At 55.8% G+C, this 25,931-nt stretch overlaps 1 protein-coding gene across 1 annotated transcript; it reads left to right on the top strand.

The window, feature by feature from the left end:
• The first annotated feature begins 1,339 nt into the window (after positions 1-1,339).
• SLC26A9 (solute carrier family 26 member 9) lies at positions 1,340-24,742 on the top strand. The gene is made up of 19 exons (XM_046680535.1): positions 1,340-1,404; positions 9,125-9,267; positions 11,909-12,048; positions 12,150-12,260; positions 12,907-13,082; positions 14,537-14,701; positions 15,270-15,422; positions 15,742-15,824; positions 16,602-16,749; positions 17,040-17,153; positions 17,353-17,430; positions 17,974-18,069; positions 19,775-19,881; positions 20,679-20,748; positions 21,117-21,209; positions 21,348-21,458; positions 22,105-22,386; positions 23,477-23,531; positions 24,480-24,742. The coding sequence occupies exons 2-19, from the start codon at positions 9,143-9,145 to the stop codon at positions 24,740-24,742; spliced, it is 2,370 nt and encodes a 789-aa protein (XP_046536491.1). The 5' UTR covers positions 1,340-1,404; positions 9,125-9,142.
• Positions 24,743-25,931: the final 1,189 nt, after the last annotated feature.

Here is a 25,931-nt window from a genome sequence, read left to right as displayed (position 1 = left end):
GCCATGCTCAGGCCCCTGGCTACACCCTGACAACTCTGAGTGACCTCGGGTGTTTCCTAGTCCCCACAAGCCACGCAGCTATAAACTCTCCCTTGGGCTGGGCTTGCAGACAATTCACCCTTTCAGTCACTCAAGAAATATTTATTGTATCCCTATTACATGCTGAAGCTAGCTCATTTTGCCTTCTAGGGGTGTTTTACCCTCACTCCCAGGGGTGCCCCACTGAAGCCCCCTGTACTGATTCCAGCCCACCTCAGAGCCGCTGTTTTCTTCTGGAGAGATGCAAGGACAATTCAGGACTAGGGCAGTGCTGCTCCAGAGGTCGCAAAGGAAGGGGCTCCTGGCATCAGGGGGCGATTCTCTCTCCCGGGAGAAATGTCCAGACACTCCCCCAACCTGCCTATCCAACTTATGAGGCTCTTACACAGTGCTCAACAGCCACAGGATGGGTAGGCAGCTCCGACTCAGCCAGCAGGCAGCAGCCTGGGCAGAGCCAGGACCCAGGGGGACATTAATTCCTGGAAGTGACAGAAGCCTATGAATTAGAGGTTTGCTGGCCTTCAGGTCACCTTACATGTAATTGTAAGTCCAGCTTCATGAGCTCCTTCACCATATCCCAAACCCCCGTGTTCCCCCTGCACCCTGCCCGGGACCTTAGGAGGGCGAGGAATACTTTCCCTATTGCCCTAGTGGACAGACCAAGGTGCAGAGCTTACAAGTGACTTAAGGTTGGGGACAAAACTGGGAACCAGGTCTCCACCACAGCCCCAAACCTCCCAAGGGCCCTGAGGGCCTCCCAGACATGGCTCGTCCCCTTCGTCAAGGGTGCTCAGAGGTCTACCGTCCCCCCCGCCCCGACCCCCGATCTCCAACCTTCAAAGCAAGCAGCCCGAGGACCCCACCCCTCGGGGGGCCTCAATGGGTCCCATTGTCCTAGAGGCTATTTGGCTTGACCTCAGCCCTGTAAGCAGCAGGACAGCAAGCTCAGAGAGGGGTCTGCCTTGTCCCCTCCTCAGCCTCCGCTGGCCGCCTTGGGGGAGCCTGTGGAGCAGGGGCCCCGCTGAATGTGACCTATTGTCTTCGGGGTGGATTTAGGAAGTGCCAAGCTCCCATCAAACAGCCCTGCTCCTCAGGTGAAACAAAAAAAGGGCTGTTCATTTGGGACCTTTTCCCCCTTATCTCCTTTTCCTATCTCCTCAGGCTTAGCTATGGTGTAGTGTTCAAAACCACTTCCCCTCGGAGCCAATCAGAAGCCGGCCCAGCCGTGGCCCTGAGGTGAGGGTATTTATAAACGCCTCCCTGGATTATCTGGGCAGAGCCCTTCCGCACACCTCTGGAACACCTTTCAGCTGCCCGCTCCCCAGGCACACCTGCAGCCCTGCCCAGCGGCCCCCTCACCCGCCGGTAAGCCCCGCCCAGGCCATGCCCCTGGGCTGGGGGTCATCCCTCGAAGAGGGTGGGCACCGGGGGTACTGAGAGGAGGGATGACAGGAGCCAACCGGTTGTGGGGGTAGGTTGGTTGCCAATCTGAGCACAAGTGGCAAGGGCGCTCCAGCCCCTGAGTGTGAGAGCAGCCCCAGCTCTTCACCTCTGGAGGGGGCTCCTCACCTCCACGTAAGGACCTCAGCTGCAAAGCTGGAGGCTGAAGGGAGCTTGCAGGACGGGAGGTCTGGTGGAGAAGTTCTGCCAGACACCAAAACGGAGTGAGGCGAAACAGCCAGCTCCTTTGCAAGGGCTTCTTTGCTCTGCAAAGGAGAGAACAAAAATGCTGGACCCTCCTCGGCACCAGCCTTTGAAGGGGCTGGCTGCACCTCTCCCTTTTCTTTTCAAGTCTTGGAAGCAAGAAGCTCTTAATGCTTGGCTCACCGGCCTGCTCTGCGGGGCTGTCTCCCCTCCTTCTGCCCCCCGCCGATGTCCTCTTTCACTCGTTCACTTTTCCACCAGCTTGGGGTACCTGCTTGGGCTGCACGAAATTTCATTTGTCCCCATTAATCCTGAGAAATTGGAAGAGGTGGAAGGAGGGCAAACCGAGGATTAGGAGAGGGCAAGCCAGGGGCCAGCTCCCTCAGGCAGGGGGAGCAGGACCCAGGGGACCAGTGTCCCAGGTGAATGCTTCAACACAGGAGGAGTTGGGCTAGGACAATGGTTTAGGCCAGCTCCACAGGCTTCTGGCCTCCCAACCCCTCATCCTGCAGCTCTGAGGGATCCCAAGTCACCCTCAGGCAGTGCTCCCGTTCCTCAAAACCACCTCACGGGGTCCCCAGCCTAGGTCAAGCAAAGCTTTTATCATCCTAGCATAAACTCCCACTTACCCTTGGCCCCAATGGGTCTGAGCACCAGAAGGAAGAGTGACTGTAAGGGTGTGCCCCTCAGAGTGGATGCTGTCCCAAGCAGGGCAGCCCCATGAGGACTATGCCCCTGGATGGCCTCCTCACACAGACACCCCTCTCCCAGAGCCCCGCAGCGCTCCCCACTCCCTCCCCTCGGATCTGGCATTCAGACCTGGCAAGACCTTCCTCGGTCCACACGGAGACCAGCACACAGGCCTCCTCCGCACCAGGATGGCCTTCCCAGGCACTTGCCAGGGCCCGGTCCACTACTCTGGAGGCCCATTTGCAGGAAACCCTGGGGGCAGAGTCCGACTCTTTTTCTCTCTTAATGTCCAGAGTCTTCCCAGGCATCAGCTTGTAGTGGGCATTTAGAGAACGTGTGTGGAATTGAAATAAACAGCCGGAGTCTGACCCCAGGGAGCCCCCTGGGGGAATGAGGGATGGCACAGCGCTGACCGAGCTCTGGACTCCTTGAACTAGAGTGGCCCAGGCCTTCACTGGTCTCCTCATCCACTCACTGGCTTCCAGGCAAGACTAACCCTTGTGTCCTTACAGACATCTCGGAGTCTAACCTTAAAGGACCATTTCAGGGATCCCACGACCTTGGGCAGATCTCACTGCTGGACCTTATCTCCTCAGCCCAGCACCCACGCCCCCTGCCCAGTAAGGAAAGCAGAGAGGGAGAGGAGAGCAGGCTTGGAGATGAGGAGTGGGCATTCAGGGAGTGGTGCAGGGAATCCCTCCCCTACGGGAGACACCAGCCCTGGAGCAGCCCAAGCGCAGGGAGGCAACTCTGCGACAGCTCGTCCTCTCCCGACATTACTGATGAGGAATTGGGGGGCGAAGAGGGGTGGGAATTGTCCCCAGAAACACGGGGACAGTAGAAATAAAAGCAGTATTGATAACATGCCCTGGAGACCCACAGGCCTTTGCACTGTCACTCCGGACACGGTCCTCAGCTGAGACCCCCAACCCTCCTATCCCAGCCCCGCTCCACCCCAGCCCACCCGGCCACTCAGAGGTGGCCCTTTCCCTGTGGTTCCCACCCTGGATGAGGCGGGGAGGAACCAGCAGCTAGAGCAAAGGGGAGACTCAAAGTGACCTTTCCTCTCCCCGGAACACAGCGATCTCCAGGCAGGGACCGGTGATAAGAAGCCAGGGTGGGTTGGCCAAGCCAGGGCGCTCCGTGCCTGGCACATGCGCAAGTCAGAGAAACCCCCCCCCCCGACACATACACACACCAAGCAGGGCTGAGGAGGAAGTCAGCCTGGGCCACAATGACAGGATCACCTCCAGACCTGACCGAAACCCCACAAGCGGGCTCCCTGCCTCCCTGCCCGCCAGATGTCCTGCCCTCATCAAGAAAGATTTTCTTCTTTTCCTCTCACCAGTCCCAGGAAATTTTGGAGGACAAGAGTGTGTGGCAGGGTTGGGGGATGTGTACAGGGGCAAATAGGAAAAGGAAGGCAGAGTGACCGGCCTGAGTTTGCAGAGCAAGGAAGAATCCACCAGCGTAACTGTAGTAAAAGTAGCAGTAACACAGGTAGGATCTGCTGCACGCTGACTGCGGCCGGGCCTTTTGTGGAGTGACCTGGGCATGAGGCCCAAGCCCATCTCTGCCCACAGTCTTCTGACGGTGCAGACAGACCTAGTCAGAAACACGACTGAGACGAGATTCCAGGGGGCTTTCTTTTGTGTGAGCTCACTGTGGGGGAATTAAGATTCTGATGAGGGGTCCTGGAGAAGCCCAGGAGGGGATCTGATCCGCTCTGGCCTGTGCCCCACCCCCACAGAGTCCATTTCCCCTTTGTCCACTCCCCCAACCCCCCTCCTCCGCTGCCAGCTCCTTAGCTCTGCAAGACCCCTGGAGACCCCTTGCCCCAGATGTGACCCCATTCCCCTGCCCAGCCTTGGGAATTGTCCATACCCCTCTTCTGCGACCCTCTGCTCTTCCCCTCTCGCCCCTACTTCCCTTAAGCCCCACAGCCCCCCCCCTAGGTCTTTCCAGCAATTCAGGACCTGCCCCTCCTGTCCTTCACAGTAGGGGAGGGGCAGGGGCACCCTTTGTTCCTCAGTATTGTCACACGGCACCTGCTATTTATCCCAATGCCATGGGGGATGGGAGGCGGTGGAGGGGCTGACACTGAGGGAGGCAGGGTGGGGACACACACCCACGGCAACAGAGCACTCGACTTCTTTCAGCGACGCTGACATCACTCCTCAGGATGGCATGTGTGTGCGCGCGTGTGTGTGCGTGCGTGTGTGCGTGTGTGTGTGTGTGAGTGTGCGTGTGCGTGTGTGTGTGCGTGTGTGGGTGTGTGAGTGTGTGTGTGTGTGAGTGTGTGTGTGCGTGTGTGGGTGTGTGCGTGTGTGTGTGTGAGTGTGTGTGTGCGTGTGTGTGTGAGTGTGTGTGTGCGTGTGTGTGTGCGTGTGTGGGTGTGCGTGTGCGTGGGTGAGTGTGCGTGTGTGTGCGTGTGTGCGTGTGCGTGTGTGTGCGTGCGTGTGTGCGTGTGTGTGTGTGCGTGCGTGTGTGTGTGTGTGTGCGTGTGTGTGTGTGTGTGTGTGTTTAACCAAGGATCAACTCGTCAGGTTCCCTACACCTCTTCCTTTCTGTCTGCCTCTTTCATCTTCTACCCCTAACGTGGAATTGTAGGAACTCTCTCTGAGGGTCCCTGGGGGCCTCTTCACTCTCAGAACCCTGGGAGCCCATCTAGGAGAGGCAGGGCCTCCTCCCCACACCGGCTCACCCTGTCCCCCTCCCCACCCCGCTTTCCTCCTGTCCTGAAGGACTGGCTAGGATGAAGTAACCTCCCCTCCTAAGTCCCACCCCACCTCAACCCCTTTGCTTGGAATTAGGAAATGTGACCAGGGCACCTCCTCACCTGAGGGGGGGCTGCAGCTCCTGTGGCTGCAGATTTGTATGCCTGTCATTGTCCTGGGAAAGCTGAGGCCAGGAGAGGAGTCAGAACCCACAGAGAGCCCTCAAGACGAGAAGCAGAACCCAGAAGTCCTGTCTCATCAGCTGGGGTGGAAGGTCGCCAGAGTGGTCCAAAAAGGGCACTCTGGATGCCACTCAGAGGACAATCCCCAGAGAGCAGGACCAGGGCCATCCTTGGAAGGTCTGGGACCCTTTCAGCAGGAGCACTTGAGCTGAAGTTGAAGGCCTGGTTCAGATTCCCATACCAGCCTCTCTCTAAGACTCAGTTTCTTCATCCACAAAGCGAAAGGATTGGACCAGCCTAGTCCAGGTTCCCTTCTGCGGAAAACTTCCTGAGTCCAGCTGACTGCTGGGTTCTCGTTTTTTTGTACATAGCACAAACTCTGGGTTGGGGAAAACCCCAGGTTCAACACCCTATTTCTGGAACGCGATGGGTAGAGCAGGTGGGGAAAGGGACAGACTTGCCTTCCAGTAAAGCAAGGGAGCTTTTCCCCTCTGTTAACCCGTGTAAGCGGGAACTCCCCAAGCAGCTTGTCCCTGTCAGTAGGAAGCCAGCCCACAGGGGCAGAAACCATCCTGAGTCATCCACCTGCGCTCTCCGGCACCATCGCCTCCTTTCCTCCCTCCCCTCCCTGGAAGTGACAGGCAAGAGTGGGCAAAGCCAACACTGGCATACAGGTGGAGAGGTCCAAGTAAAGGAGATCTGAGGACACGGAGATCCCCGGGCCTGGGTGGTCAAGAAAGGCTTCACAGAAGAGAAGGGAGAGGAAGGCAGGAGGAAGGAGGAGAGGGAGGAGGAGGAACAGAAGCAGGTCTTAAGGATGGCCAGGTCAGAAAGGCAGAATGAGTCAGGGCATTCAGGTAAGGAGGAGAGTGCAGACTTTCCGGGAGTCTCCGGCAGAAAGCCCCGGATGTTAAACTGAGCCAAGCTTGTTTGGGGGTGCTGGACGGTGCAGGGGAACCCAGCTGAGAAACCTACCGAGTCCACCAAAACAGAGCCAGGTGGTAAAAGGACAAACATGACAAAGTAAGGAGTTTGGGCTTGATCCTCCTGGAAACGAGGAAGCTGAAGGTTTCTGAGCAGGGGGTGTGGGCTGGGGAAGTGAGTTAGACGGCTAAGGCAATAGCCCAGGTGCGAGATAAGACCTGAGGGAGTGGGGGACAGGAGAGACACGGGAAGGAAAAAGCAATGGGATTTGATGAACAACTGAATGTGGAGGCTGTGGGGAGAGAAAGGGCAGGGACAAGTGTGGGTGACAGGAAGAAACGTGCCACTGAGGAAATGCAGAGAACGGGCTGGCAGGGAGCCACGTTGGCAGGGCTTAGCAGGATCAGATGTTAACATCCCCCTCCCCACAAACACACCACCAGAACTTAAGCCTTTGACAGCAGCCAGGGGAGGGGCTTCAGGGATCACTTCCTGCTGGCTGGCTTGGAGGCAAGATCTCCCATCATCCCTTTTCCAAAGGACTCTCCTCTCTGGTTCAGCCCCCTTGAAAATTTCGGCTATTCCTTTGCAAGTGGTCTCTTCAGTGGCCCAGCATAGACTCCCCAAACGACGAGTCTGTCTCTGAAGCTGGGCTGGAGCTATGGGTCCCTCCAGAGGGTCACGCTCGCCCTCATTGCTCCCAAAGGGCCAGCCAGGCAAACCACCTGGAAAGCCAGACCCCTTCAGCCCGGGGGAGGGTGGGGAGGGGAAGGAGAGTGAGGCCACCCAGCCTCACTGGAGGGTGAAGGGCTGGAAGCCTCCGAATAGTCTCTCCTAAGAGGAAGGATGCACCCTCCCATCTTAATAACAGTAATCATCGCTGTAACCATGGACTGGGTGTCCTTGGAAGGCCAGCCACTTCATACTCGTGATCTCATCTAATCCTCATAGCAACCACCTGGGACTGTCATTATTCCCATTTACAGATGAAGAAACTGAATCTCTGAAACCCAGGTCCTTCTGGCTCTAAAACGTGTGGTGTCTTCCTTACGCCACTCTGCCTCTTACTTCTCCCACTGAAATGTCTCATATGCCATTGTTCTTACTCATTTTTGCCCATGTCTTCTCCAAAACACCATTTATTGATTCACTCAACAAACATATATCGAGCACATACTAAGCACCAGGCAAGGGGCCGGGTACAGGTGCTTCACCCTGGGCAGGCAGGTTCATCTGCCACTTCCCTTCCAATTGGGTATCATCCGTGAGGTTTGGCTGGCCATCCAACTCTTGCTTATAGGTCCTCCTGGACCATGGCTCCTGGGACCGAAAGAATGGAATGCACCAACCTAGCTTATGTCAGCTTGGGCACAATTTTATGAATAATCACAACTCCCATTTGCCTCATTTTTTACATCTTACATAACCCTTTCTTGTCCCTTTATTCAGTCGATCCTCAAAACCCCACGAGATGGACATGTTACCCCCTTTTGCTGACAAGGAGCCTGCAGCCCAGAGAGGGAGCGCCGCCCCTTCCACCTCACCGCAAAGCCAGGACTAGAACCCAGGTTTCTGGCCCTCAGCCAACGCACTTTTCATCTCTCCCCCCATTTTCTTTTTCTTTTCTTTTTTTTTTTTTTTAAGATTTTATTTTTCCTTTTTCTCCCCAAAGCCCCCCGGTACATAGCTGTGCATTTTTAGTTATGAGTCCTTCTAGTTGTGGCATGTGGGACACCACCTCAGCATGGCCTGATGAGCGGTGCCATGTCGGTGCCCAGGATTCAAACTGGCAAAACCCTGGGCCACCAAATCAGAGCGTGTGAACTTAATCACTCGGCCACGGGGCCAGCCCCCTTTTTTTTTTTTTAAGATTTTATTTTTCCTCCCCCATTTTCTTTTCCACAAAAAGTATCAACCAGCCTGCTCCCCTCTGATAACCCCCATGCACCCAGGTTCTCCCCTATGAAGTGAGGGGCATTCCTAGCCCCCTGTGCGGTGTCTCACTTTCCACCCCATTTTGCCAAACTGGCCATAGCCACCCCACCCTCCCCACCCCGCAAATGTACATCCTCCCTCTGAGACTGCCTCACCTCTGTCCTCTCCCCCATCTTCCTCTGAGGCCCTCCAGGCGGCAGGAGGGGGACCAGTATCGGAGGAGGGAGAGGGCAGGCTCCCACAGGGAGCTCCTCTGGGCCTCAAGGGCCCTAGCACTTAGCTCTGCCCTGCTCAGCTCCCAGAACGTCAGCAAGGTTGTGCAAAAAGCAGGGAGGAGAGAAACACCATACACAAGGGTGGGGGAAAGATTAGGCATAGGAAGGCGTGGGAGAGCCAGCTGCCAGACCATCCTGATTTCTCCAAACACGCCATTGTCTCCCCCCACACTCCGGGAAAACTGTTGGTGAAGTCCTAAGCATCTCCTTCAAGAAGGGTCCTCCTGAGGTCACCTCAGCCATCCCCCTGCCTCTGGGCAGACTGTTTTCTCTATTTCTTCCAAGCTGAAGGGCATGAGCCTTTCTGCCAGGGAAACTGAGGCCTGAGGAGGAAGAGGGGCTTAGCGGGCACCAGGACTGGGGGCGTGGGCAGGGGATGAATCCCAGCTGTGACTCCTGCCCTTGTGCTCCCACCTCCTTTTTGTCTGGTGTCCGGTGGGGGTGGCAGTGATGTCACAGGTGTGGAGTGCCAGCCATCTGCCGGGCACCAAGCAAAACAGCCAGGGCAAGCGTGTGCATCATCTGTGCCTGAGAAGGAAGGCCACCAAAAGAAGTGAGTCTGACGGAAAGACTTGGAAGAGGGAAGGGAGGCACCTTGCTGGCTGGGGGCGGAGAAGACCAGAATAAAACTCTGCTGCAGCGAGGACTAGCAAGAGAAGGCCCAAGCTGGCACAAGGGAGGGATGCCCCTCATCCTCCCTACTCTGCTTCTCCCAAAGCTCGTAAATGCCCCAGACATGAGCCAGCCTAGGCCTCGCTACGTGGTAGACAGAGCCGCATACTCTCTCACCCTCTTCGATGACGAGTTTGAAAAGAAGGACCGGACGTACCCAGTGGGAGAGAAACTTCTCAACACCTTCAGGTAAAGTGGCCCAGAGCCCAGACCCCTCTTCCTCTGCTCTCCAGCAAAATCCTCCCAGCAGCAGGACACAGTTCCTGCACCAGTACCCCTAAGACGGGCCTTGGGGAAGCCCTGGGGAGGGGAGGTTTGGAACCCTGAATTTAAGATCCTACAACCTTGTCTGTATTGAGACCCCCATGGGGGGTGGGGAGTAGGAGCAAGGACCAGCGCAGCTTCAGAAGAGTGTAGGGCATCCCAGCCCCCAATGAGGCCTCCCCACACTCTCAGTCCACTCAAGTCTCTCTTGAGTTCTCAAGGGAGCTGGAGGTGGACATGCTGTGCATGGGGGACAGGGAGCATCAGAGACCCTACTTCAATGTCCTATCCCCTCCTTATCAAGAAAAATCTGAAGCCACCACCACCCCATGCCCTTTGTCCTCTTTCCCTCCTGGATGCTCCTTCCTTCTCCTGGCCCAGAGAATGCCCAAAGGCGGCCCCTAAATTCATGGGCTCCCCTAAGGGGCACCTACCAGGATGTGATCCTACCAACCCCTAGACTCTTTCCACTCTTAGATCCCTGGAACTGTGCTGGTGGGTAGTGAAATCTCACCTCTAAGGAAGGGCTCCTCAAGGTGATCCATACCCATACTCCGGAGCCCGAGGCCACCAGTGCCACCTTCCCCCTTCCCAGACTTTTGGCAGACCTTGCTCAGGCCTCACTGTGAGCTGGCTTGCTCTTCCTCACTCCCCTGGGGAAACAGCTGATTCAGTTACCTGGATCCAGGTCACTGGCAATGGCTGAAGTGGAGATGCAGGTGGAACTGGTTCAGGCCAGGGGAATCACCCACTTGAGTCTTCACTAAAAGCTCCGGCCCAACCCTGTTTCACCTGGGAGGCTCCATCTCTGCCAAGGCCTTGGCGCCCAGTGTTCAGGCACTGCCCCCACAGCTGTATCCTCGGACAGGTGGGCTCCGCCAGCCTTGAGGCCTGGAGTTTAAGTTTGGGTTTTTTCTGTGCTGAAGAGATGAGGGTATCTGCTGTTGTCCCAAAAGATTAGGATGACGAAAACTATAAAGAGATGCAGGGAACTAACAATTCCCGTGAGGCTGGCACGAGAGCCTTGAACCGTACGTGGCACCCAAAAGGTGCGCCAATAAATATTTGTTTAATGAGTGAATGAATGTCTAGAAAGCTAATCCCTCTGTCCACTTCCCTCTTAGCCTCTGTAGCCTCTGTACAGCTTCTGTTTCCAGCTCTTCTCTTAGGCTTCAGATTGCTTTGCTCAACATGTGGCAGGCTTGCAAGCAAGGCTGGGCATGGACGAGCGTTTTTCTTCCCCTAGCCAGCTCGCTATTCATGGTTCCCGTTTTCCCTGCCAGCGACAAACCTGAGAGAGTTCCTGCAGGGCTAGTTTCTCTCTTAGGAAAAGGTTTTAGAGATGCTTTAAGCTATTTACCACCAGTCCCACTTGCCGTCCACCATCTCAGGCATTGGAGAGGTACCCACCTGCCCCAAAGGAGACCAGGGAGTCAGATGTTGATGGTGATGCCGTTCCACAGAATGTCGGTGGGGAGAGAAAATCTGCCCAGACTTCACAGGGGACAAAGCATCATCTGTGTTGATTTCGGTCTTGGGTGACATCCAGGGGACCCAGTGTTGCTATTGTTGAGCAACGGCAAAGAGGAAGAATTGGTGCTGGGCAGGAAAGGAGGCCTAATCAGAGCAGGCCAGTGAGTCACTGGATGGGCCCTGAGTATCTGAGTTCCCTCAACTGGGAAAAGAAAAGCCTCCCACCCCTTCCAGTCATCAATCTGCCAGCTGTCACCCTGAGTGAGTAGGCCCTTGTTCCTACCGCTCCCGAGTCCCTGTGAAAGGACCTCAAGATGTTCAACAAACAGGGCAGGGATCAACTCTCCCCACCCTGCATTGACCAACGAACAGCTCCCCAGGCTTCCCTCCCCAGCGGATGAACTAACAGGGGAAAGAGGTCAGGCCCTGAAATCACCGCACGTAACAGGGTGGGTCAGCAGAGGTGCACCCTCAGGGACAGTGGAGCCTTCCTTTTGGAGGAAGTTCCAAGAAAGATGGCAGCAGCTCCTACTTGGGCCGAGTTTCAATACCAGCCCATCCTCTCACTCATTCATTTATTCAACAAATATTTACTAAGCACCCCAGTGTAATGCACAAGGTAGACAAAGACGAGTAAGAGAGCCAGACTTCTCACCACGGTGGGTCTGCTGTCTAGAGAGAGAGAGAGATGAAAAACACGTAACTACAACACAGGGTGTGCGGAATGCTGTCGGAGCCAAAACAGGGAGCCCGGGCCTGTGTTCAGTCAGATGAGAAAGGCCATCTGGCGTGGGGACCAGACTTGACCTCTCGGAAGGCTAGGCTGCCACAAAAGTCCATGACTTTAACCCAAGCCTTGTAGACTTCCCAGACCTCCAGCTGATACCCTGGGTGTGTTGACGACACCCAGGAGAAAGTCCCCGTGTCTTCTCCTCAAGATCCCCACACACCGCACCGTGCGTGTGCTCGCTGGAGTTTGAAGGAATGAGTGAATGAATGAGCGGATGACCCGGAACAGGGCACTGTAATCCCTCACTGACTCTGCGTGTCTGGCCATGCAGTGCTGACTGGAAACCTGCACTCTTCCCTCCAGATGTTCCCCAGCTAAAGTCAAAGCTGCGGTGTTTGGGCTGCTCCCCGTGCTCTCCTGGCTTCCCAAGTACAAGATCAAAGACTACCTGGTCCCCGACCTGCTTGGCGGCCTCAGCGGTGGATGCATCCAGGTCCCCCAAGGTGAGGGGTCCCCTCGGCCAGGCCTATTCCTCTCCCTCCCGCCCACCCGTAGCCCCCATAGCCCAGCCGTGCCGCGAGCCTCCAGCCTCTGTCCCCTGCAGGCATGGCGTTTGCTCTGCTGGCCAACCTCCCTGCAGTCAACGGCCTCTACTCCTCTTTCTTCCCGCTCCTGACCTACTTCTTCCTGGGGGGCATACACCAGATGGTGCCAGGTGAGGCCTCTCCCCTCTCAGCAAGCGGGATGACCTGGACCACGAGGACGGGTGGGGTGGCAAAGGGCGTTCGGGTGATTTTCCATCTGAGTCCCCTCTAGTTGGTACTGGTCAACCCTGGAAAGACTGTCACTGTGAGTGTCAGTCCCAGGTCCTCTGTGACCTTGGAGAAACCACTTAGCTTCCGCACACTCAGTCAGCATTACCTGTCCAGTCTCCCTCCCTGGACTGTGCGGAAGACTTGGCAGAACAAGGTATACCATATGCCATAAAGTGCTAAACAGATGGGAGAAATCATCATCTAACTCCCAGGCTGGACCCTGCAGGCCACTGGAGGGACTTTTTGAGCTCTCTGGTGCAGAGCGAGATGGAGAAAACGGCCTGGCCACAAGGCCTGTTTCTGGGTCAGGCTCTGCTTGCATTTCCAGGCTCATTTCCTTACGTGTCCAATGAAATAAGAGTTGAGGTGAAAGCCCCTTGAAAAGTGTAGCTCGTGGTGAGATGTGAGTGGTGGTTATGCTGGAGAGGAGCCCTGGAGGCATGGGGCTCCATCCCCCTGGGGGTCGGGAGCATCCCTGGGCCCCTTTCTGGTTTTCGTGGGTGTGGTCCAAACTTCTGACTTCTGCCGGCTGGGTGGGCACTACAGGTACCTTTGCCGTTATCAGCATCCTGGTGGGTAACGTCTGTCTGCAGCTGGCCCCAGAGTCGAAATTCCGGGTCTTCGACAATGCCACCAATGAGAGCTACGTGGACACAGCGGCCATGGAGGCCGAGAGGCTGCACGTGTCAGCAACACTAGCCTGCCTGACTGCCATCATCCAGGTGAGGGGACAGCCCCAGCTCGGGAGGGAATCAGCCCGCCCCACCCCTGCCTCAAAGCCCCAGTTTTGACGTTCAACTTGATTTAGGGCTCTACCTCCTCCCTCTTCCCCATTCCCGGGGCCACAAATGGCCTTGAAAAGTCAGAGCATCTCCTCCTCTGCCTCCAGCAGGCCCATGAGACCAGCGTCTGCACCTAATAAAACTGCCCTGAGTCAACCACCGTCAGACTCATGGCCTCTCTCCACTGCCCTTTCCAGTGCCCACCTCTCTGCCAGCACAGTTTTCCGGTTTCTCTAAGACCCCTGATTCCCCCCCCCAGCTTTCTCTGCTCCACGCCACAGCATCACCTGTGACATAAACTGCTTCTCCACCACATGCAAAGGACTCTGCTAGGAGTTATGAAGGGAACACGGCATGACAGAGGCAGGAGCAGGAAGCAACCTCAGAGGGCAACTTTCATCCATTCACTCATTCATCATTCACTCACAGTTGTTTCACTGTGCCAGGAACTGAGCTAGGCCCTGGGGATAAAAGATAAGTAAGAAAGAGGCCCAGTTCTCAAGGAGCTCCCAGCCCAGCAGAGGAAGCAGCCACGTCAACAGATAAATTTGTAGGCACAGAGATAAGCAGCATAAGACAACTGTGTACAAACAGCCAGGAGGGGAGGTGACCTTTGACCTGAGTCTCCAAGGATGAGTGGAAGTTGACCAGTAGCCAAATGAACACGGCACGGAAGGACAGGCCAGGCAGAGGGAATGGCACCCCAAAGCACTGAGCCTGAGAGAGTGTGAACTGACCAGGGAATGACAAGGCAAGGAGTTTGGTGTGGCTGGAGGGCAGAGGGCCTTCAAGGGGCAGGCCAGAAAAGAGGCTAGAAAGGTTGGCAGGGGCCAGACAGTGATGTCTAGGGTCTGTCCCCTAAGCAGCAGCTTTGGGTCCAACTGGCAGTTTACAAGGATCATTTGGGCTACAGAGGTGATGGGTGGGAGACGGATTGGAATCAAGGCAGGGGACCTGTTGGGAGACTATGCAGACAAGAATGCTGAGGGCCGAGACCTGGGAGGCGGCCGTGGAGATGGGGGTAGATTTAAGGAACATTCCGCCAGGAGCGTTAACAGGGCTTGGTGATAGATTGGATGTGGGAGGTGAGGGAGGATGACTCCCAAGTTTTGGGCTGGCCAACTAGGTGGATGGTGGTGTCATCTACTGAGAGAGGAAACTCTGGAGGAGGGCCAGGTTCATTTTCTAGATGAGGAAACTGAAGCCAGAGGGGTGGAGTGACAAGAGGCCCATGTCTCAAAGGGACTAAAGGTGTGCTGGCACAGTAAAGGGCAAGACAAGGTCACAAGGGGCTCACTCCGCAGAGCTGCTGCGTGGAACTCCAGCCCTGAGTTTGGGTCAGGCAGGTGTGCGAGCTGCTGACCCTTCTCATCTCCCCCCACCCCTCCTCACAGATGGGCCTGGGCTTCGTCCAGTTCGGCTTTGTGGCTATCTACCTCTCCGAGTCCTTCATCCGGGGCTTCATGACGGCCGCTGGCCTGCAGATCCTGATCTCGGTGCTCAAGTACATCTTTGGGCTGACCATCCCCTCCTACGCAGGCCCAGGGTCCATTGTCTTTGTGAGTCTGGGAATGCACCCCTGCAAATGGGGAGGGGCTCGAGCAGACACATGAGCTTACTGTTTTAAGAAGTTGTGAGCTGCTCATTGTGAGACGTTCTCAAGCAAGAGCTGGCTGACCCATTGTTCAGAGAGGATTCCCAGGGGGTTCCCACTTTGGAAGGGAGGGTCGAACACATGACCTTGAGGGATTGCTGAGGTTCTCTGCGGTGAATCCCTGCAGAAAAGGACATGTACACTCTCCATCAGTTCCCCAATCCAGGGCCTCAACCCCTCCCTGCCTGGGAAGTCATTCCATATGTCTAATCTCCACCCCTCCTCCTTTAGTTTGAATCCTTTTTAGAGAAAGAGAAAGGGAATCTGCATTCCCATCCCAGCGTGGACTCCTAACGTGCCCTTTGGGAAAGGGGGTGGACGATGGGATGGTGTTGATGACCAGGGTCTAGAGTCTGCTTTTGTATGCCTCCGTTAGCACTGATGACGTCCCCGCACTGGATCAGAAACCCAGGGGTGGGGCTGGTATGGGAAGAGGAGGTGGGAGCCCAGGAGCACGGTGCTGTCTCCCCTAGACCTTCATTGACATTTGCAAAGGCCTCCCCGACACCAACATCGCCTCGCTCATCTTCGCCCTCATCAGCGGTGCCTTCCTGATGCTGGTGAAGGAACTCAATGCTCGCTACATGCACAAGATCCGCTTCCCCATCCCCACAGAGATGATTGTGGTAAGGACCCTGCCAGGACTGAGGTGTTGGGGGCCAAGCTGGAGAGGCCGTGATAAAAGGAATCCAGTTCCAGCCAGGGCCAAGGGAACCCCCACCCACCCTCACCACCCCAACAGGCAGCCGGTGGGGCAGGAAGTCAGGGTGAATCCGTTCCATGCCCTGTGTACAGCTCCCACTCTTCCCGCTCCTCAGGTTGTTCCCCCTCAGGGAGGCAGAGGAGTGGGATTTGGGGTCCTCAGAGCAAAGGGAGGCTTGGGAGAGGCCCCTGCCCTGGCCCCAACTTAGAGCCAATCCTCATTCTCCACTTTGGGGCTTGCAGGTGGTGGTGGCAACGGCTATCTCCGGGAGCTATAAGATGCCCAAAAAGTATCACATGCAGATTGTGGGAGAGATCCAACATGGGTGAGTCCAGGTAGCCAGGAAGCCTGGCCCCACCCCCACTGCACTCCCCACAAAGGCCTGAGCTCAGAGACTGACATGAGACGAGCCTGTGAAAGTGCATTCTAAACTCGATGGCGCTGAGCTCATGTGCTTTATCACTGTTACACATTATGAAGAAGAGCGACACAACCAGCCAGTGCTGGCTGTTCCATGAACAGTGAGTCTTAACTGACACTCTCCCCAAAGTCTCATTCGATAGATGCTGTTCAAGCAATGCCTCTCTGATCAGCCCTTTTCTGGCTCTTTGCCTTGTAATAAGGCATTGGCTCTTTTTATACATGTGGAAAGGAAGCCGTTAGGATCAACAAAATCCACTCAGCACCCAGTCTGTGCCATGCTGGGCCTTGGGAGGGCGAGGGCAGTGCAAGTGCTGCAGAAGCGGAGCAGGCAAGTTGGGGCGCTGGGGGTGCTCAGCTCACAGCACTGGGGGGCTGGGCGCTGGGGACTGGTGAGCACAAAGAGCCCAGGATCTGGGCATCAACAAATGAGGCCCCACCACTGACTGGCTCTGTGACCTTGGACGAGTCAGATTCTCTAAGCCTCGGTTTCCTGCTTCATCGACAGGAGCAAGGGTAGCTACCCTCAGCGTTGAACTGAGGATTCAGACTGGAAGGGGTAACTCGTGGGAAGACCTGGTCCACAGTGGGGCCTGGCTGGTCCCTGTGGGTTGATGAAGGCCACAGTGCCTTCCGTCTCCTCACACCCTTGGGCCCTGCCTCCTTTCTGGCTCCTCGGCAGGTTCCCCACTCCCGTGTCGCCTGTGGTTTCTCAGTGGAAGGATATGATTGGCACAGCCTTCTCTCTGGCCATTGTGGGCTACGTCATCAACCTGGCTATGGGGAGGACCCTGGCCAGCAAACATGGCTATGACGTGGATTCTAACCAGGTAGGTCCGGCCACCCCCAGCAGGGCTGATCAGGATGGGCCAGGGCCCACAGAGGCCTGGCAAGAGATATCTTAGGGCTCTTTGGGCTGAGGTGAGGCAGGCTGCCGGCCAGTGGGGAGGGCTCTCTGGCCCCAAGAACTGACTTCTGCTTGATTGGGAGCATAGAGCTTTATAGCAATAGGGTCACTTTCAAGTCCTAGGCCCAAGGTCCAGCTTGCATGGCCAACTCTGTTTGGTCCATACCCTGCTGCCCCAACCTCCAGCTTCTGGTCCTGCCCCTGTCCCCACAGGAGATGATTGCCCTGGGCTGCAGCAACTTCTTTGGCTCCTTTTTTAAAATCCATGTCATTTGCTGTGCTCTTTCCGTCACTCTGGCTGTAGATGGAGCTGGAGGAAAATCCCAGGTGAGTTCTGTACCAGGAGAGTTGGGGAGGGGCGGGAGGATAGCAGAACAATTGCCCCAGAGAAGCCCGGGCACCTGTAAGCTGCTTCTCCAAACTGCCCCTGTCCCTCATGCCCGCTCCACCAAGGGCAGCCATTGGAAATAAATCGAAAGCAAGAATTTCACCCCTGCTCCCTATTCCCAACTCTCTCTCTGACTAGGTGGCGAGCCTGTGTGTGTCTCTGGTGGTGATGATCACCATGCTGGTCCTGGGATCCTATCTGTACGCCCTCCCCAAGGTAAGAGCCCCGTGGGAGAGCAGAGGCCAGCGAGACTCCAGTAAGAACAATCCCTAAGAGCCGTGTAGCATTGACAGATTACCAAGTGCCATCATTGTCACCCTTTGTCCTGATTACAATCTGTGAAACAGACAATGCAGGTTTTACTCTCCCCATGTTATAGATGAGGGAAACTGAGGCTGAAAGAGTCTAAGTGATCTGCCCAAGGTGATACAGCTCACCAGTGCAGGGCTGGTCTCAAACTCCAGCCTTCTGAGCTCAGAGCTGATTCCCCAACCAATGTTTACGGCTAGAAGGGCTCCAGGCATGGCTGTCTGGTGACGAGGGAAGAGAAGAGGGGCAAAGATGGGGCCAGGGTGGGCCCGTGGCTCGAGCACATGTGTGCCTAGGCTAAGACTGCATGCAGAGACTTGGGGGCTCTGCCCTGGGAGGTGTTCTGGGGATCCAGCTGTGTCCTGCCAGGCTCCAGGGTCAGGTGTCTGTAGGAAGGACAGGAAGAAGGGGACATCTCAGGTGACAAGGAACAATGTGCTGCTTCCCCAGTCTGTGCTAGGAGCCCTGATAGCTGTCAACCTCAAGAACTCCCTCAAGCAACTTGCCGACCCCTACTACCTGTGGAGGAGGAGCAAGCTGGACTGTGTAGGTATTGGGCGGCTCCCCGCTGTGCCCCTGCCCTCCTCCCGTCCCTCACCCTGCCAGCTCTCCTCTCCGCCAGCCCTCTGGGTGGCTGCTCCCTAATTAGCATAACCAAGTGTTTAGAACCCCGGTTTTGGAGTGAGACATCCTTTGTTCAAATCCTAACTCAGCCGGCACTGGCCCCATGGCCAATAGCAAGCCCCTTAACCTCTGAGTCGGAGCTGCCTCCTCTATGAAACAGGCACTCTACACTCTCTACCCCCTTAGGTATGCTTATGAGGGAGAAATGAGATAATACAAGTAAGGAGCACATTGTCTGAATTGTATCTTGTGTTCAATAAAACTTAGCTATTATTATTTTTATGATTTATAGAAAGCAAAAAGAAATTGTTTTAGAAAAAAAGCACTAGAACATACAGCCAGTGGCCCAGGGTCTTGAGCAAGTCACCAGACTTCTCTGGAGCTGTTTCCTCGTGGGTGATGGGGCGGGAGTCGTGGCTGCGTCACACACTGGCTCTGAGGGATAAATGAGAGCAGGGTGGGAAAGCACCGTGGAACCACAAAGCAATCGGCAGACAGGGCTTCTTGTGACTGACACTCCCAGCGCCTCGTCCACTGCACAGTAGTAACACAGCTACCATGGTCTGACGACACTGCCTTATCCCTGGGTAAGCCCCACCAGAACGTGTGACAGAGGATTTACTAACCTCCTTTCCAGATGATGAAACCACGGCTCAGAGAGGTTAAGTAATTTGCCAAAAGCCACAGAAGTAGTAAGTAGTAGAGTGAGGATTGGAAATCCCAAGCCTTAGACTGCAAACCTCTGGGCTGTTCGGGGAGAGGAAGCTCACCTGCGTGACACAGGAAGGAAATCCTTAAAGCCAGAGAAGTGAGTGGTCCCTCACCATCCCCTCTTGGGTGAGCAATGAGGACAGGGAGAACAATGATGACCCACCTCCCGCCCCAAGGATCTGCTTTCACCACATCCCAACAACGCCCCCCTCCCGCCCCCGCCCCATGACCGCAGTCCCTGATAACACACAGTGCTTTGGGTTTCCATCTGAGCTTCACAGTTCCCTATAGGAATGCGGGCAGACACTTCCTTTAGAGGAATGTGGGGGGCTCTAAAGGACTACATGGGGAAACTATCAAAACTACATCCAATCCTGCCCCCACCCGCACAATCAGGCCCCAGGCCATCAGACCAGGAAGCGTCGGAGCCCGAGGCCGGCTTACACACTTCTTAGATGAGAAAGGGAACTGCTGTCCGCCCGCTGGGCGCCCATCGCTGGGCTGGGGCCTGGACCTTCCGGCTCCTCACCTCTTTACTGCTTCAGGAAGCAGGCGTGAGTGCTCCTCCTCTGTGCGTCAGGCAACTCCTGCTCACATAGCTGATAGGGAGGAGAAGGGAACTCGGAACCTGGCCCAACTCACCCGAGACTCCTGCTCTGTCATTCCGCCATGTTGCCCCCTTGTGTGCTGGGGTTGTCTACTAAAAACCCAACAAGGTCAGGGAGCCACACTCAGTCTAGAAGACGTGAGCAAGTGTAACCAAACATAAATACATAAAACAGTGCAAAAATACCATGAAAACAGAAGGGCCGATCTGAGGTTGTGCTAGCAGGGAAGGGCCTTGGCTAACCCAGGAAGACTTCCCGAAAGTGGCAGTGTTCTCCCCAGGCCTGCTTTGACCTCTCTCTCCTCACAGTGTATCTGGGTGGTGAGCTTCCTCTCCTCCTTCTTCCTGAGCCTGCCGTATGGTGTGGCGGTGGGTGTCGCCTTCTCCGTCCTCGTCGTGGTCTTCCAGACCCAATTGTAAGTAACAACCCCTCCCCTCAAGGCACAGCAGGTGGGGCCTCCAGACCAGCCTGCCAAGGGCTCCCATGCTGAGGCCTGACCCAGCCCTCCACACCTTCCCGCCTTCTGGGCCTGGCACTCGAGGTGCTGCCAGGCTTGAGAAGAACCCAGCCCAGGCAGGACTGTGGGCACAGGCTGGGCTGTCTGACTTCCCATATTCTTCAAACCCCAGAGGGAGCCATCATAGGCTTGGGGGACTTGGGGACGGGGGGGCAGAGAAAGTTGGGGAAGAGCAGGTGGATTTGATTCAGCATCCTTCCAAAGGTACTGCCAGACCCCAGACCAAATGGGGCTCCACCCCAGGGGAACACCAGGCCAGAGGACAGATGCTGTGCCCTTCCTATAAAGAGATCAGGCCAGTGGGGCCAGAGGAAGGGGTGTGGGCCAGGGCAGGAAGGATGCTGAATGTCAGGGAATCCCTGTCTTCTCCTCTGGAGAACTGGGAACCAGGAAGTGGTGACTTCAAGGCCACTTAAGCTTGTCACCTTAAGACATGTACCCTACGTCTTCTCTCCCCTGAGCCCTGATCTGGGAATTATGTCAAGGGCCTGCCTGTCATCCCTCTAGCTATAGCCCAGTCGCAGGCCACAGGCACACAGCTGCAGTGCAGAAAGACAAACAGAGCAAGCCGAGCCCGGGGGTGAGGAAGGGCCCCTCTCCTGCCCTGCCTCTGCCCCAGCCCCCACCCCCACCATTGTCCCAGGCCCACTCACTATTAGCATCCTCTTAGGTTTTTCTTTTCCTTCTTCATCCAGTCGAAATGGCTACGCTTTGGCCCAGGTCCTGGACAGTGACATTTATGTGAATCCCAAGACCTACAACAGGGTGGGTAATCCAAGCTTAAGACCTCCCTCTTTTTTTTTTTTTTTAAAGATTTTATTATTTCCTTTTTCTCCCCAAAGCCCCCCAGTACATAGTTGTATATTCTTCGTTGTGGGTTCTTTTAGTTGTGGCATGTGGGACGCTGCCTCAGCGTGGTCTGATGAGCAGTGCCATGTCCGCGCCCAGGATTCGAACCAACGAAACACTGGGCTGCCTGCATCAGAGCGCACGAACTTAACCACTCGGCCACGGGGCCAGCCCCAAGACCTCCCTCTTTTGCCCTGCCCCCACCCCAAGAAGAGGAGGGTTTTAAAAAAAACAAAAGCCAATAAAGACACTTCTGCTACCTGAGCTCAGTCTCTCCATTACAGGTCCAGGAAATCAAAGGGGTCAGGATTGTCACTTACTGCTCCCCTCTCTACTTTGCCAACTCGGAGATCTTCAGGCAAAAGGTCATTGCCAAGGTAAGACCTAGTCCTCTGGTGACCAGAGTGGCTGGACAGAGAACGGCCAGAAGATGGAAGAAAGGGTGCTGGGAGCCAAGAGCAGGCTGCCTCCCAAGAGGGCGGAGGTCAAGATTGCTGCTGGCTCTCTCCCTGCAGACAGGTGTGGACCCCCAGAAAGTGTTGCTCGCCAAGCAAAAGTACCTCAAGAGGCAGGAGAAGAGAAGGATGCCCGCACAACAGAGGAAGTCTCTATTCATGAAAACCAAGGTGAGCTGAGTCCAGGAACAGCCCAGTCCTCTCCCCTGCCCTCTCTGGTTTTGCCCCCCGATGTCCCACCTGCCAGCACCCTTCGAGGCAAAGACTTAAAGTCTCTGTGACCATTGCCTGGTGGCCACTGGGAATTCTTCTTCTTCGGTGAGGGGCTGTCAGCTCCTGGGGTAACCAAGGATCTCCCATGCCCCCCCATTTTCTGGCTAAGATAGGATATGGCCCATGGACTTAGGAACAACCCCAGAAGGGGAGCAGCAGTGAATTTCCTGGGGTACCCAGCCAACCCAGAGCAGCAAGGTGGAGGCAGTGTGGGAGTTCTGGGGAGAACCAGGCAGGCAGGACAAATGCAAAAAGGAGCTCAGTTGTCTCCAAAGGGGCTTCCTGGCTGAGCAGAGTGGGCTGAGGCTTCAACACCTCCCTCGGAAGGGTACTCTGACCTTGCCTGGGTCATGGGAGACCAAGCGCGCAGGTCCTGCCTAAAGAAAGGCCTTTGGGAGATGCCTCGCCCGGGGGTGTTGGGGGCTTGTATTCACCAGGATCAAGTTCAGTCGTTCTCCACCTGCATGCTGCTCGCCCCTGCTTCAACCCCGCAAAGTCTGATTCGGGCTGTGGATCCCTGACTGCCCCACCCCCCGCCCCCCAGACTGTCTCCCTGCAGGAGCTGCAGCAGGACTTTGAGAACGCCTCCCCGACCGACCCCAACAACAACCAGACGCCTGCTGATGGTGCCAGTGTGTCATACATCACCTTCAGCCCTGACAGCTCCCCGGCTGCCCACTGTGAGCCACCAGCCTCTGCGGAGATCCCCATTGAACCCAGTGACATGCTGGCCAGTGTCCCACCCTTTGTCACCTTCCACACCCTCATCCTTGACATGAGCGGGGTCAGCTTTGTGGACTTGATGGGCATCAAAGCCCTGGCCAAGGTGAGGCCCTGGGGCAGAGGGAGCGCAGGCCCACCGCCAGCCTCTCACCCACGCCCCTGCTCTCCCACACTCCCTTTCCTTGGAGCATTCACTTCAACAAGCTGAGGGAGGAAGCTCGCCAAAGAGGCCAGTGGCTCCTAAGGATCCCTCCCTCCCCCAGACGTGACCAGAAAAGACGCTCTCCGCAGAGCAGGCCCAGGCAGCTTGAGGCAGTGAGTGGCTGCAGAGGGAGACCAGGGCTCCAGGCCCCGCTGCTCCACCTGGGCCTAGCACCCCTCTCTAGCCACCTCGAGTTCTCTCGCAGGCCACCGGAAACCCACCCCAGGGTCCTCTGAGGAAAGTCCAGCTTGACCCTGATTCACGGTCTGCTGTTCCTTCCCACACGAATGCAGACACTCTAGGATCAGCTGGCTCTGGCCAACTGAGTAGAGAAGAACTGATATCAGTGCCCCACCTTCTCAGACCATACAGGCAGCCCACGGGACACCTTCGATAAATGTACGCATCTGATAACTTTTGGGCAGACACCTCCAATGGCAGGGACTCAGCAAACAGCAGAGCTGGCTCAGACAGAGGCAGCCCAGAGAAACTGAGGGGAACAGAGAGACAACAGGCTGACATCGCCCTCAGCCATGTGCACAGAAGGCTCCACCCCCAAGCCGGGGCTCAGCTTCCCCAGCCTGGACCTGGAGTCCAGGTGGCCCTGGGCTGAAGCCCTAGCCTCTCCAGCCTCAGTCCTCCCCTCCAGCTTCTGCCTAAAGCCACAAAGTTGGGAAAGTGGTGGAGTCTGAGAATCCAAGCTACTGGAAGAAAAGATCTGGCCCCGTCAGAAGGGGCCATGGGGACTTTAAGTGCCCGCCTCTCTGGCAAAGCCCATTTCCGCCCCACTTTCCATAGGAGACCTCAGCCAACACTCCAGGGAGAAGTGGTGCTTCGCTGCTATTTTTATCTTTGACTGCCAGGGCTCTCAGGATTGCTTATTTGTTTGGCTTCCCCTCTGAAGTGCGTTTTGTGAGTCACTTTTGAGACCCACTCAGAACATTCCTTTCCTTTTGTCTCCCTACCCCACCGCTCTCGCCAACACGTCTAGCTGAGCTCCACTTACGGGAAGATCGGCGTGCAGGTCTTCTTAGCGAACATTCACGGTAAGAGAAGGAGGACATTCCGGGCCTGGGTGAGGCGGGGGACAGCTGGTGGGACGCTGAAGACAGAGGGGGTGGAAATGAGAGCACCCAACATCCCCCCAAACTACTGCGTGCTCAGAAGAGCTTGAGACACAAGTCAGAAGAGACGGGCCAGACTGCGTGACCACATAGGGGGCTCAGTAATTATCCAGGGGAAGTACAGACACACAGCTGTGTACACGTGCAGTCTCCAAAGGGCACGTACGCACAGCCCCGAGGACACGTCCACATAGCAGCGGGTTTCCATGTCGTAGCCCGGTGTAGAGTGCAGGGGACATGCGGCAGGTATACACACACACACAGGAGAATGTGGAGGGGCACACACTCACACACCCAACTTCCCGCGGGGTCAGAGCCGTCCCGGTGGGCCTGCCCGACTTCAGGGCTGCTTGAGCACATCCCAGTCTCCGTGGAGGCCCCGCTCAGGGAGGGAGTCTGCAGTGGCCATGAGCTGCTGTGCATGTGCTCCAGAGCTCAAATGGGAAGACTCCTCTCACCCTCGCTGGACACTCCTCAGGAAATCATCTCAGGATCTGGTAGGAGTGAGGCCTCTCCCACCCACTGGAGGCTACAGGAAAGGTCTGGGTAAACAAGAGGACAAACCCTCAGGGGACAGAATTGGCAGCTTCCTCATGGACGTTTTAGCCTGTCCCTCTCAAATCCCCACAAAGTGCCGACTCCCTGAATCAAACTGCTTCCTTCTGCCCTGGGTTGAAGGTGCGGCATCCTCAAGCTCATGCTGCCCTCTGCTGACCGAACTGACATTGCAAGGCAATGCCGAGGCCCTAGGGTACAGCGGGAGCGCAGCCCTCAGGCCTCTCTCTCCTCCACTCACACCGTCCTCCCCCACGCCAGCTCACACCCGCAGTGGCCGTTGTCTTTCTGAAGGTGACCCTTTCCTCCTTCCAGCCCAGGTGTACAATGACATCAGCCACGGAGGCGTCTTTGAAGACGGGTGTCTACAGCGCAACCACGTCTTTCCCAGCATACATGATGCCGTCCTCTTTGCCCAGGCCAACGCCAGAGAAGTGGCCCCAGGACGTGACTTTCAAGGGGTAAGGTCCCCGCCCCTGGGGAATCCTAGGCCCCAGGGCACTGAAATAGCAGGACCAGGAGGCATTAGAAAGAACACAGGAGGAGGTTTGAGTTCCAACACCAATTCCGTCATTTAACTTTTCTGAGTCTCAGTTTCCTTATCTGCAGAATGGGCACCCTAAACTAACGCCCTAAACTAATACAACCTACCTCACAGGGTGTTTCTTTTATTTTTGCTTTAAGATTAACTGATAATTATGTCTTTTATGTCACTGGAAAGTGCTTTGCATATTGGAAAATCCTCTATTAATATTCATTTCTGGATCACACAAACACTCAAAGCACATTAGGTTGTGCCCAGGACTCTGGCATTGCTCACCCCTGCCCGCTCCTTCACTCTTTCTAGAAGAGGCTATGGGGAAGGGCAGCGGGTGAGCCTGCCTGTTCTAATTTAGCGGAGCTTGGAGATTTCAGGCTGGTGACGGATGAAGAGGCTGGATCCAAGTTTTGTCTCAGCTCCTTGACATTTAATTTACTAGCTCAGTAAGTGGTATGCAAATGAGCTACAAATAACACTGTCGAGGACTCCAGAAAGCTGAGGAGTCAGCAAAAGCCCACCCCGTTGGGGTCCCTGCCCAGGCCTCCCCAGCCACCCCTACCTCCCAGGGTCCCCTCCCAGCTCAGCCTCTGCCCTTGGCCTCCCAAGACTCTGAGCCCCAGCCCTCGATAAAATCCTCCTCCGCCCTCTGTAGGTCGTAAGAAAGGCTTTTCTGGCCTGAGAGCAACCATTTGCTCTTTGCTTTAAGAGACGGATGAAGGTGAAGCCATGTGTTCCAAGCGCTGAAAGGCTGCCCGGGAAAACACGGGGCCTTGGCGCCCGCCCTCCACAGTCGGAGGGGGACGGTGCAGGCGCAGCGGCCTGTCTGGCTCCATGAACCTTGTCCACAGAGCAAAGTCAGGGAGATTCTAGAAGAATCCTCGTCATTTGTTATTGCACAAATAATGTCCAGTTATTACCAGTTATATATTTTAAAGAATTTATATTATATATTTACATATTACAGAATATTTTCATATACATAAATTGCACACACACACGCCTTTTTCATACTGAGGTAGAAAGTCAGCAAAATGAGTTTGATTATCCTACTTTTACAGGAAACAGATTCCCCAAGAAGGGAACCGGATTCCCTGAGCTCAGGCAGCTAGCCCTCATCTTCTAAACCGCCCCCAAGGGCGGGCTACATTCTGTGAGGCAGGGGAGCGGGGAGAGGGGAGGGACGGGGCAAGAGGAGGACTTATGCGTTGGAAAACACGGTGCCCACC

The sequence above is a fragment of the Equus quagga genome, chromosome 13, assembly GCF_021613505.1.
Source record: "Equus quagga isolate Etosha38 chromosome 13, UCLA_HA_Equagga_1.0, whole genome shotgun sequence".
In the NCBI taxonomy this organism is placed as follows: domain Eukaryota; kingdom Metazoa; phylum Chordata; class Mammalia; order Perissodactyla; family Equidae; genus Equus; species Equus quagga.
This window is presented reverse-complemented; position numbering and strand designations above follow the sequence as displayed.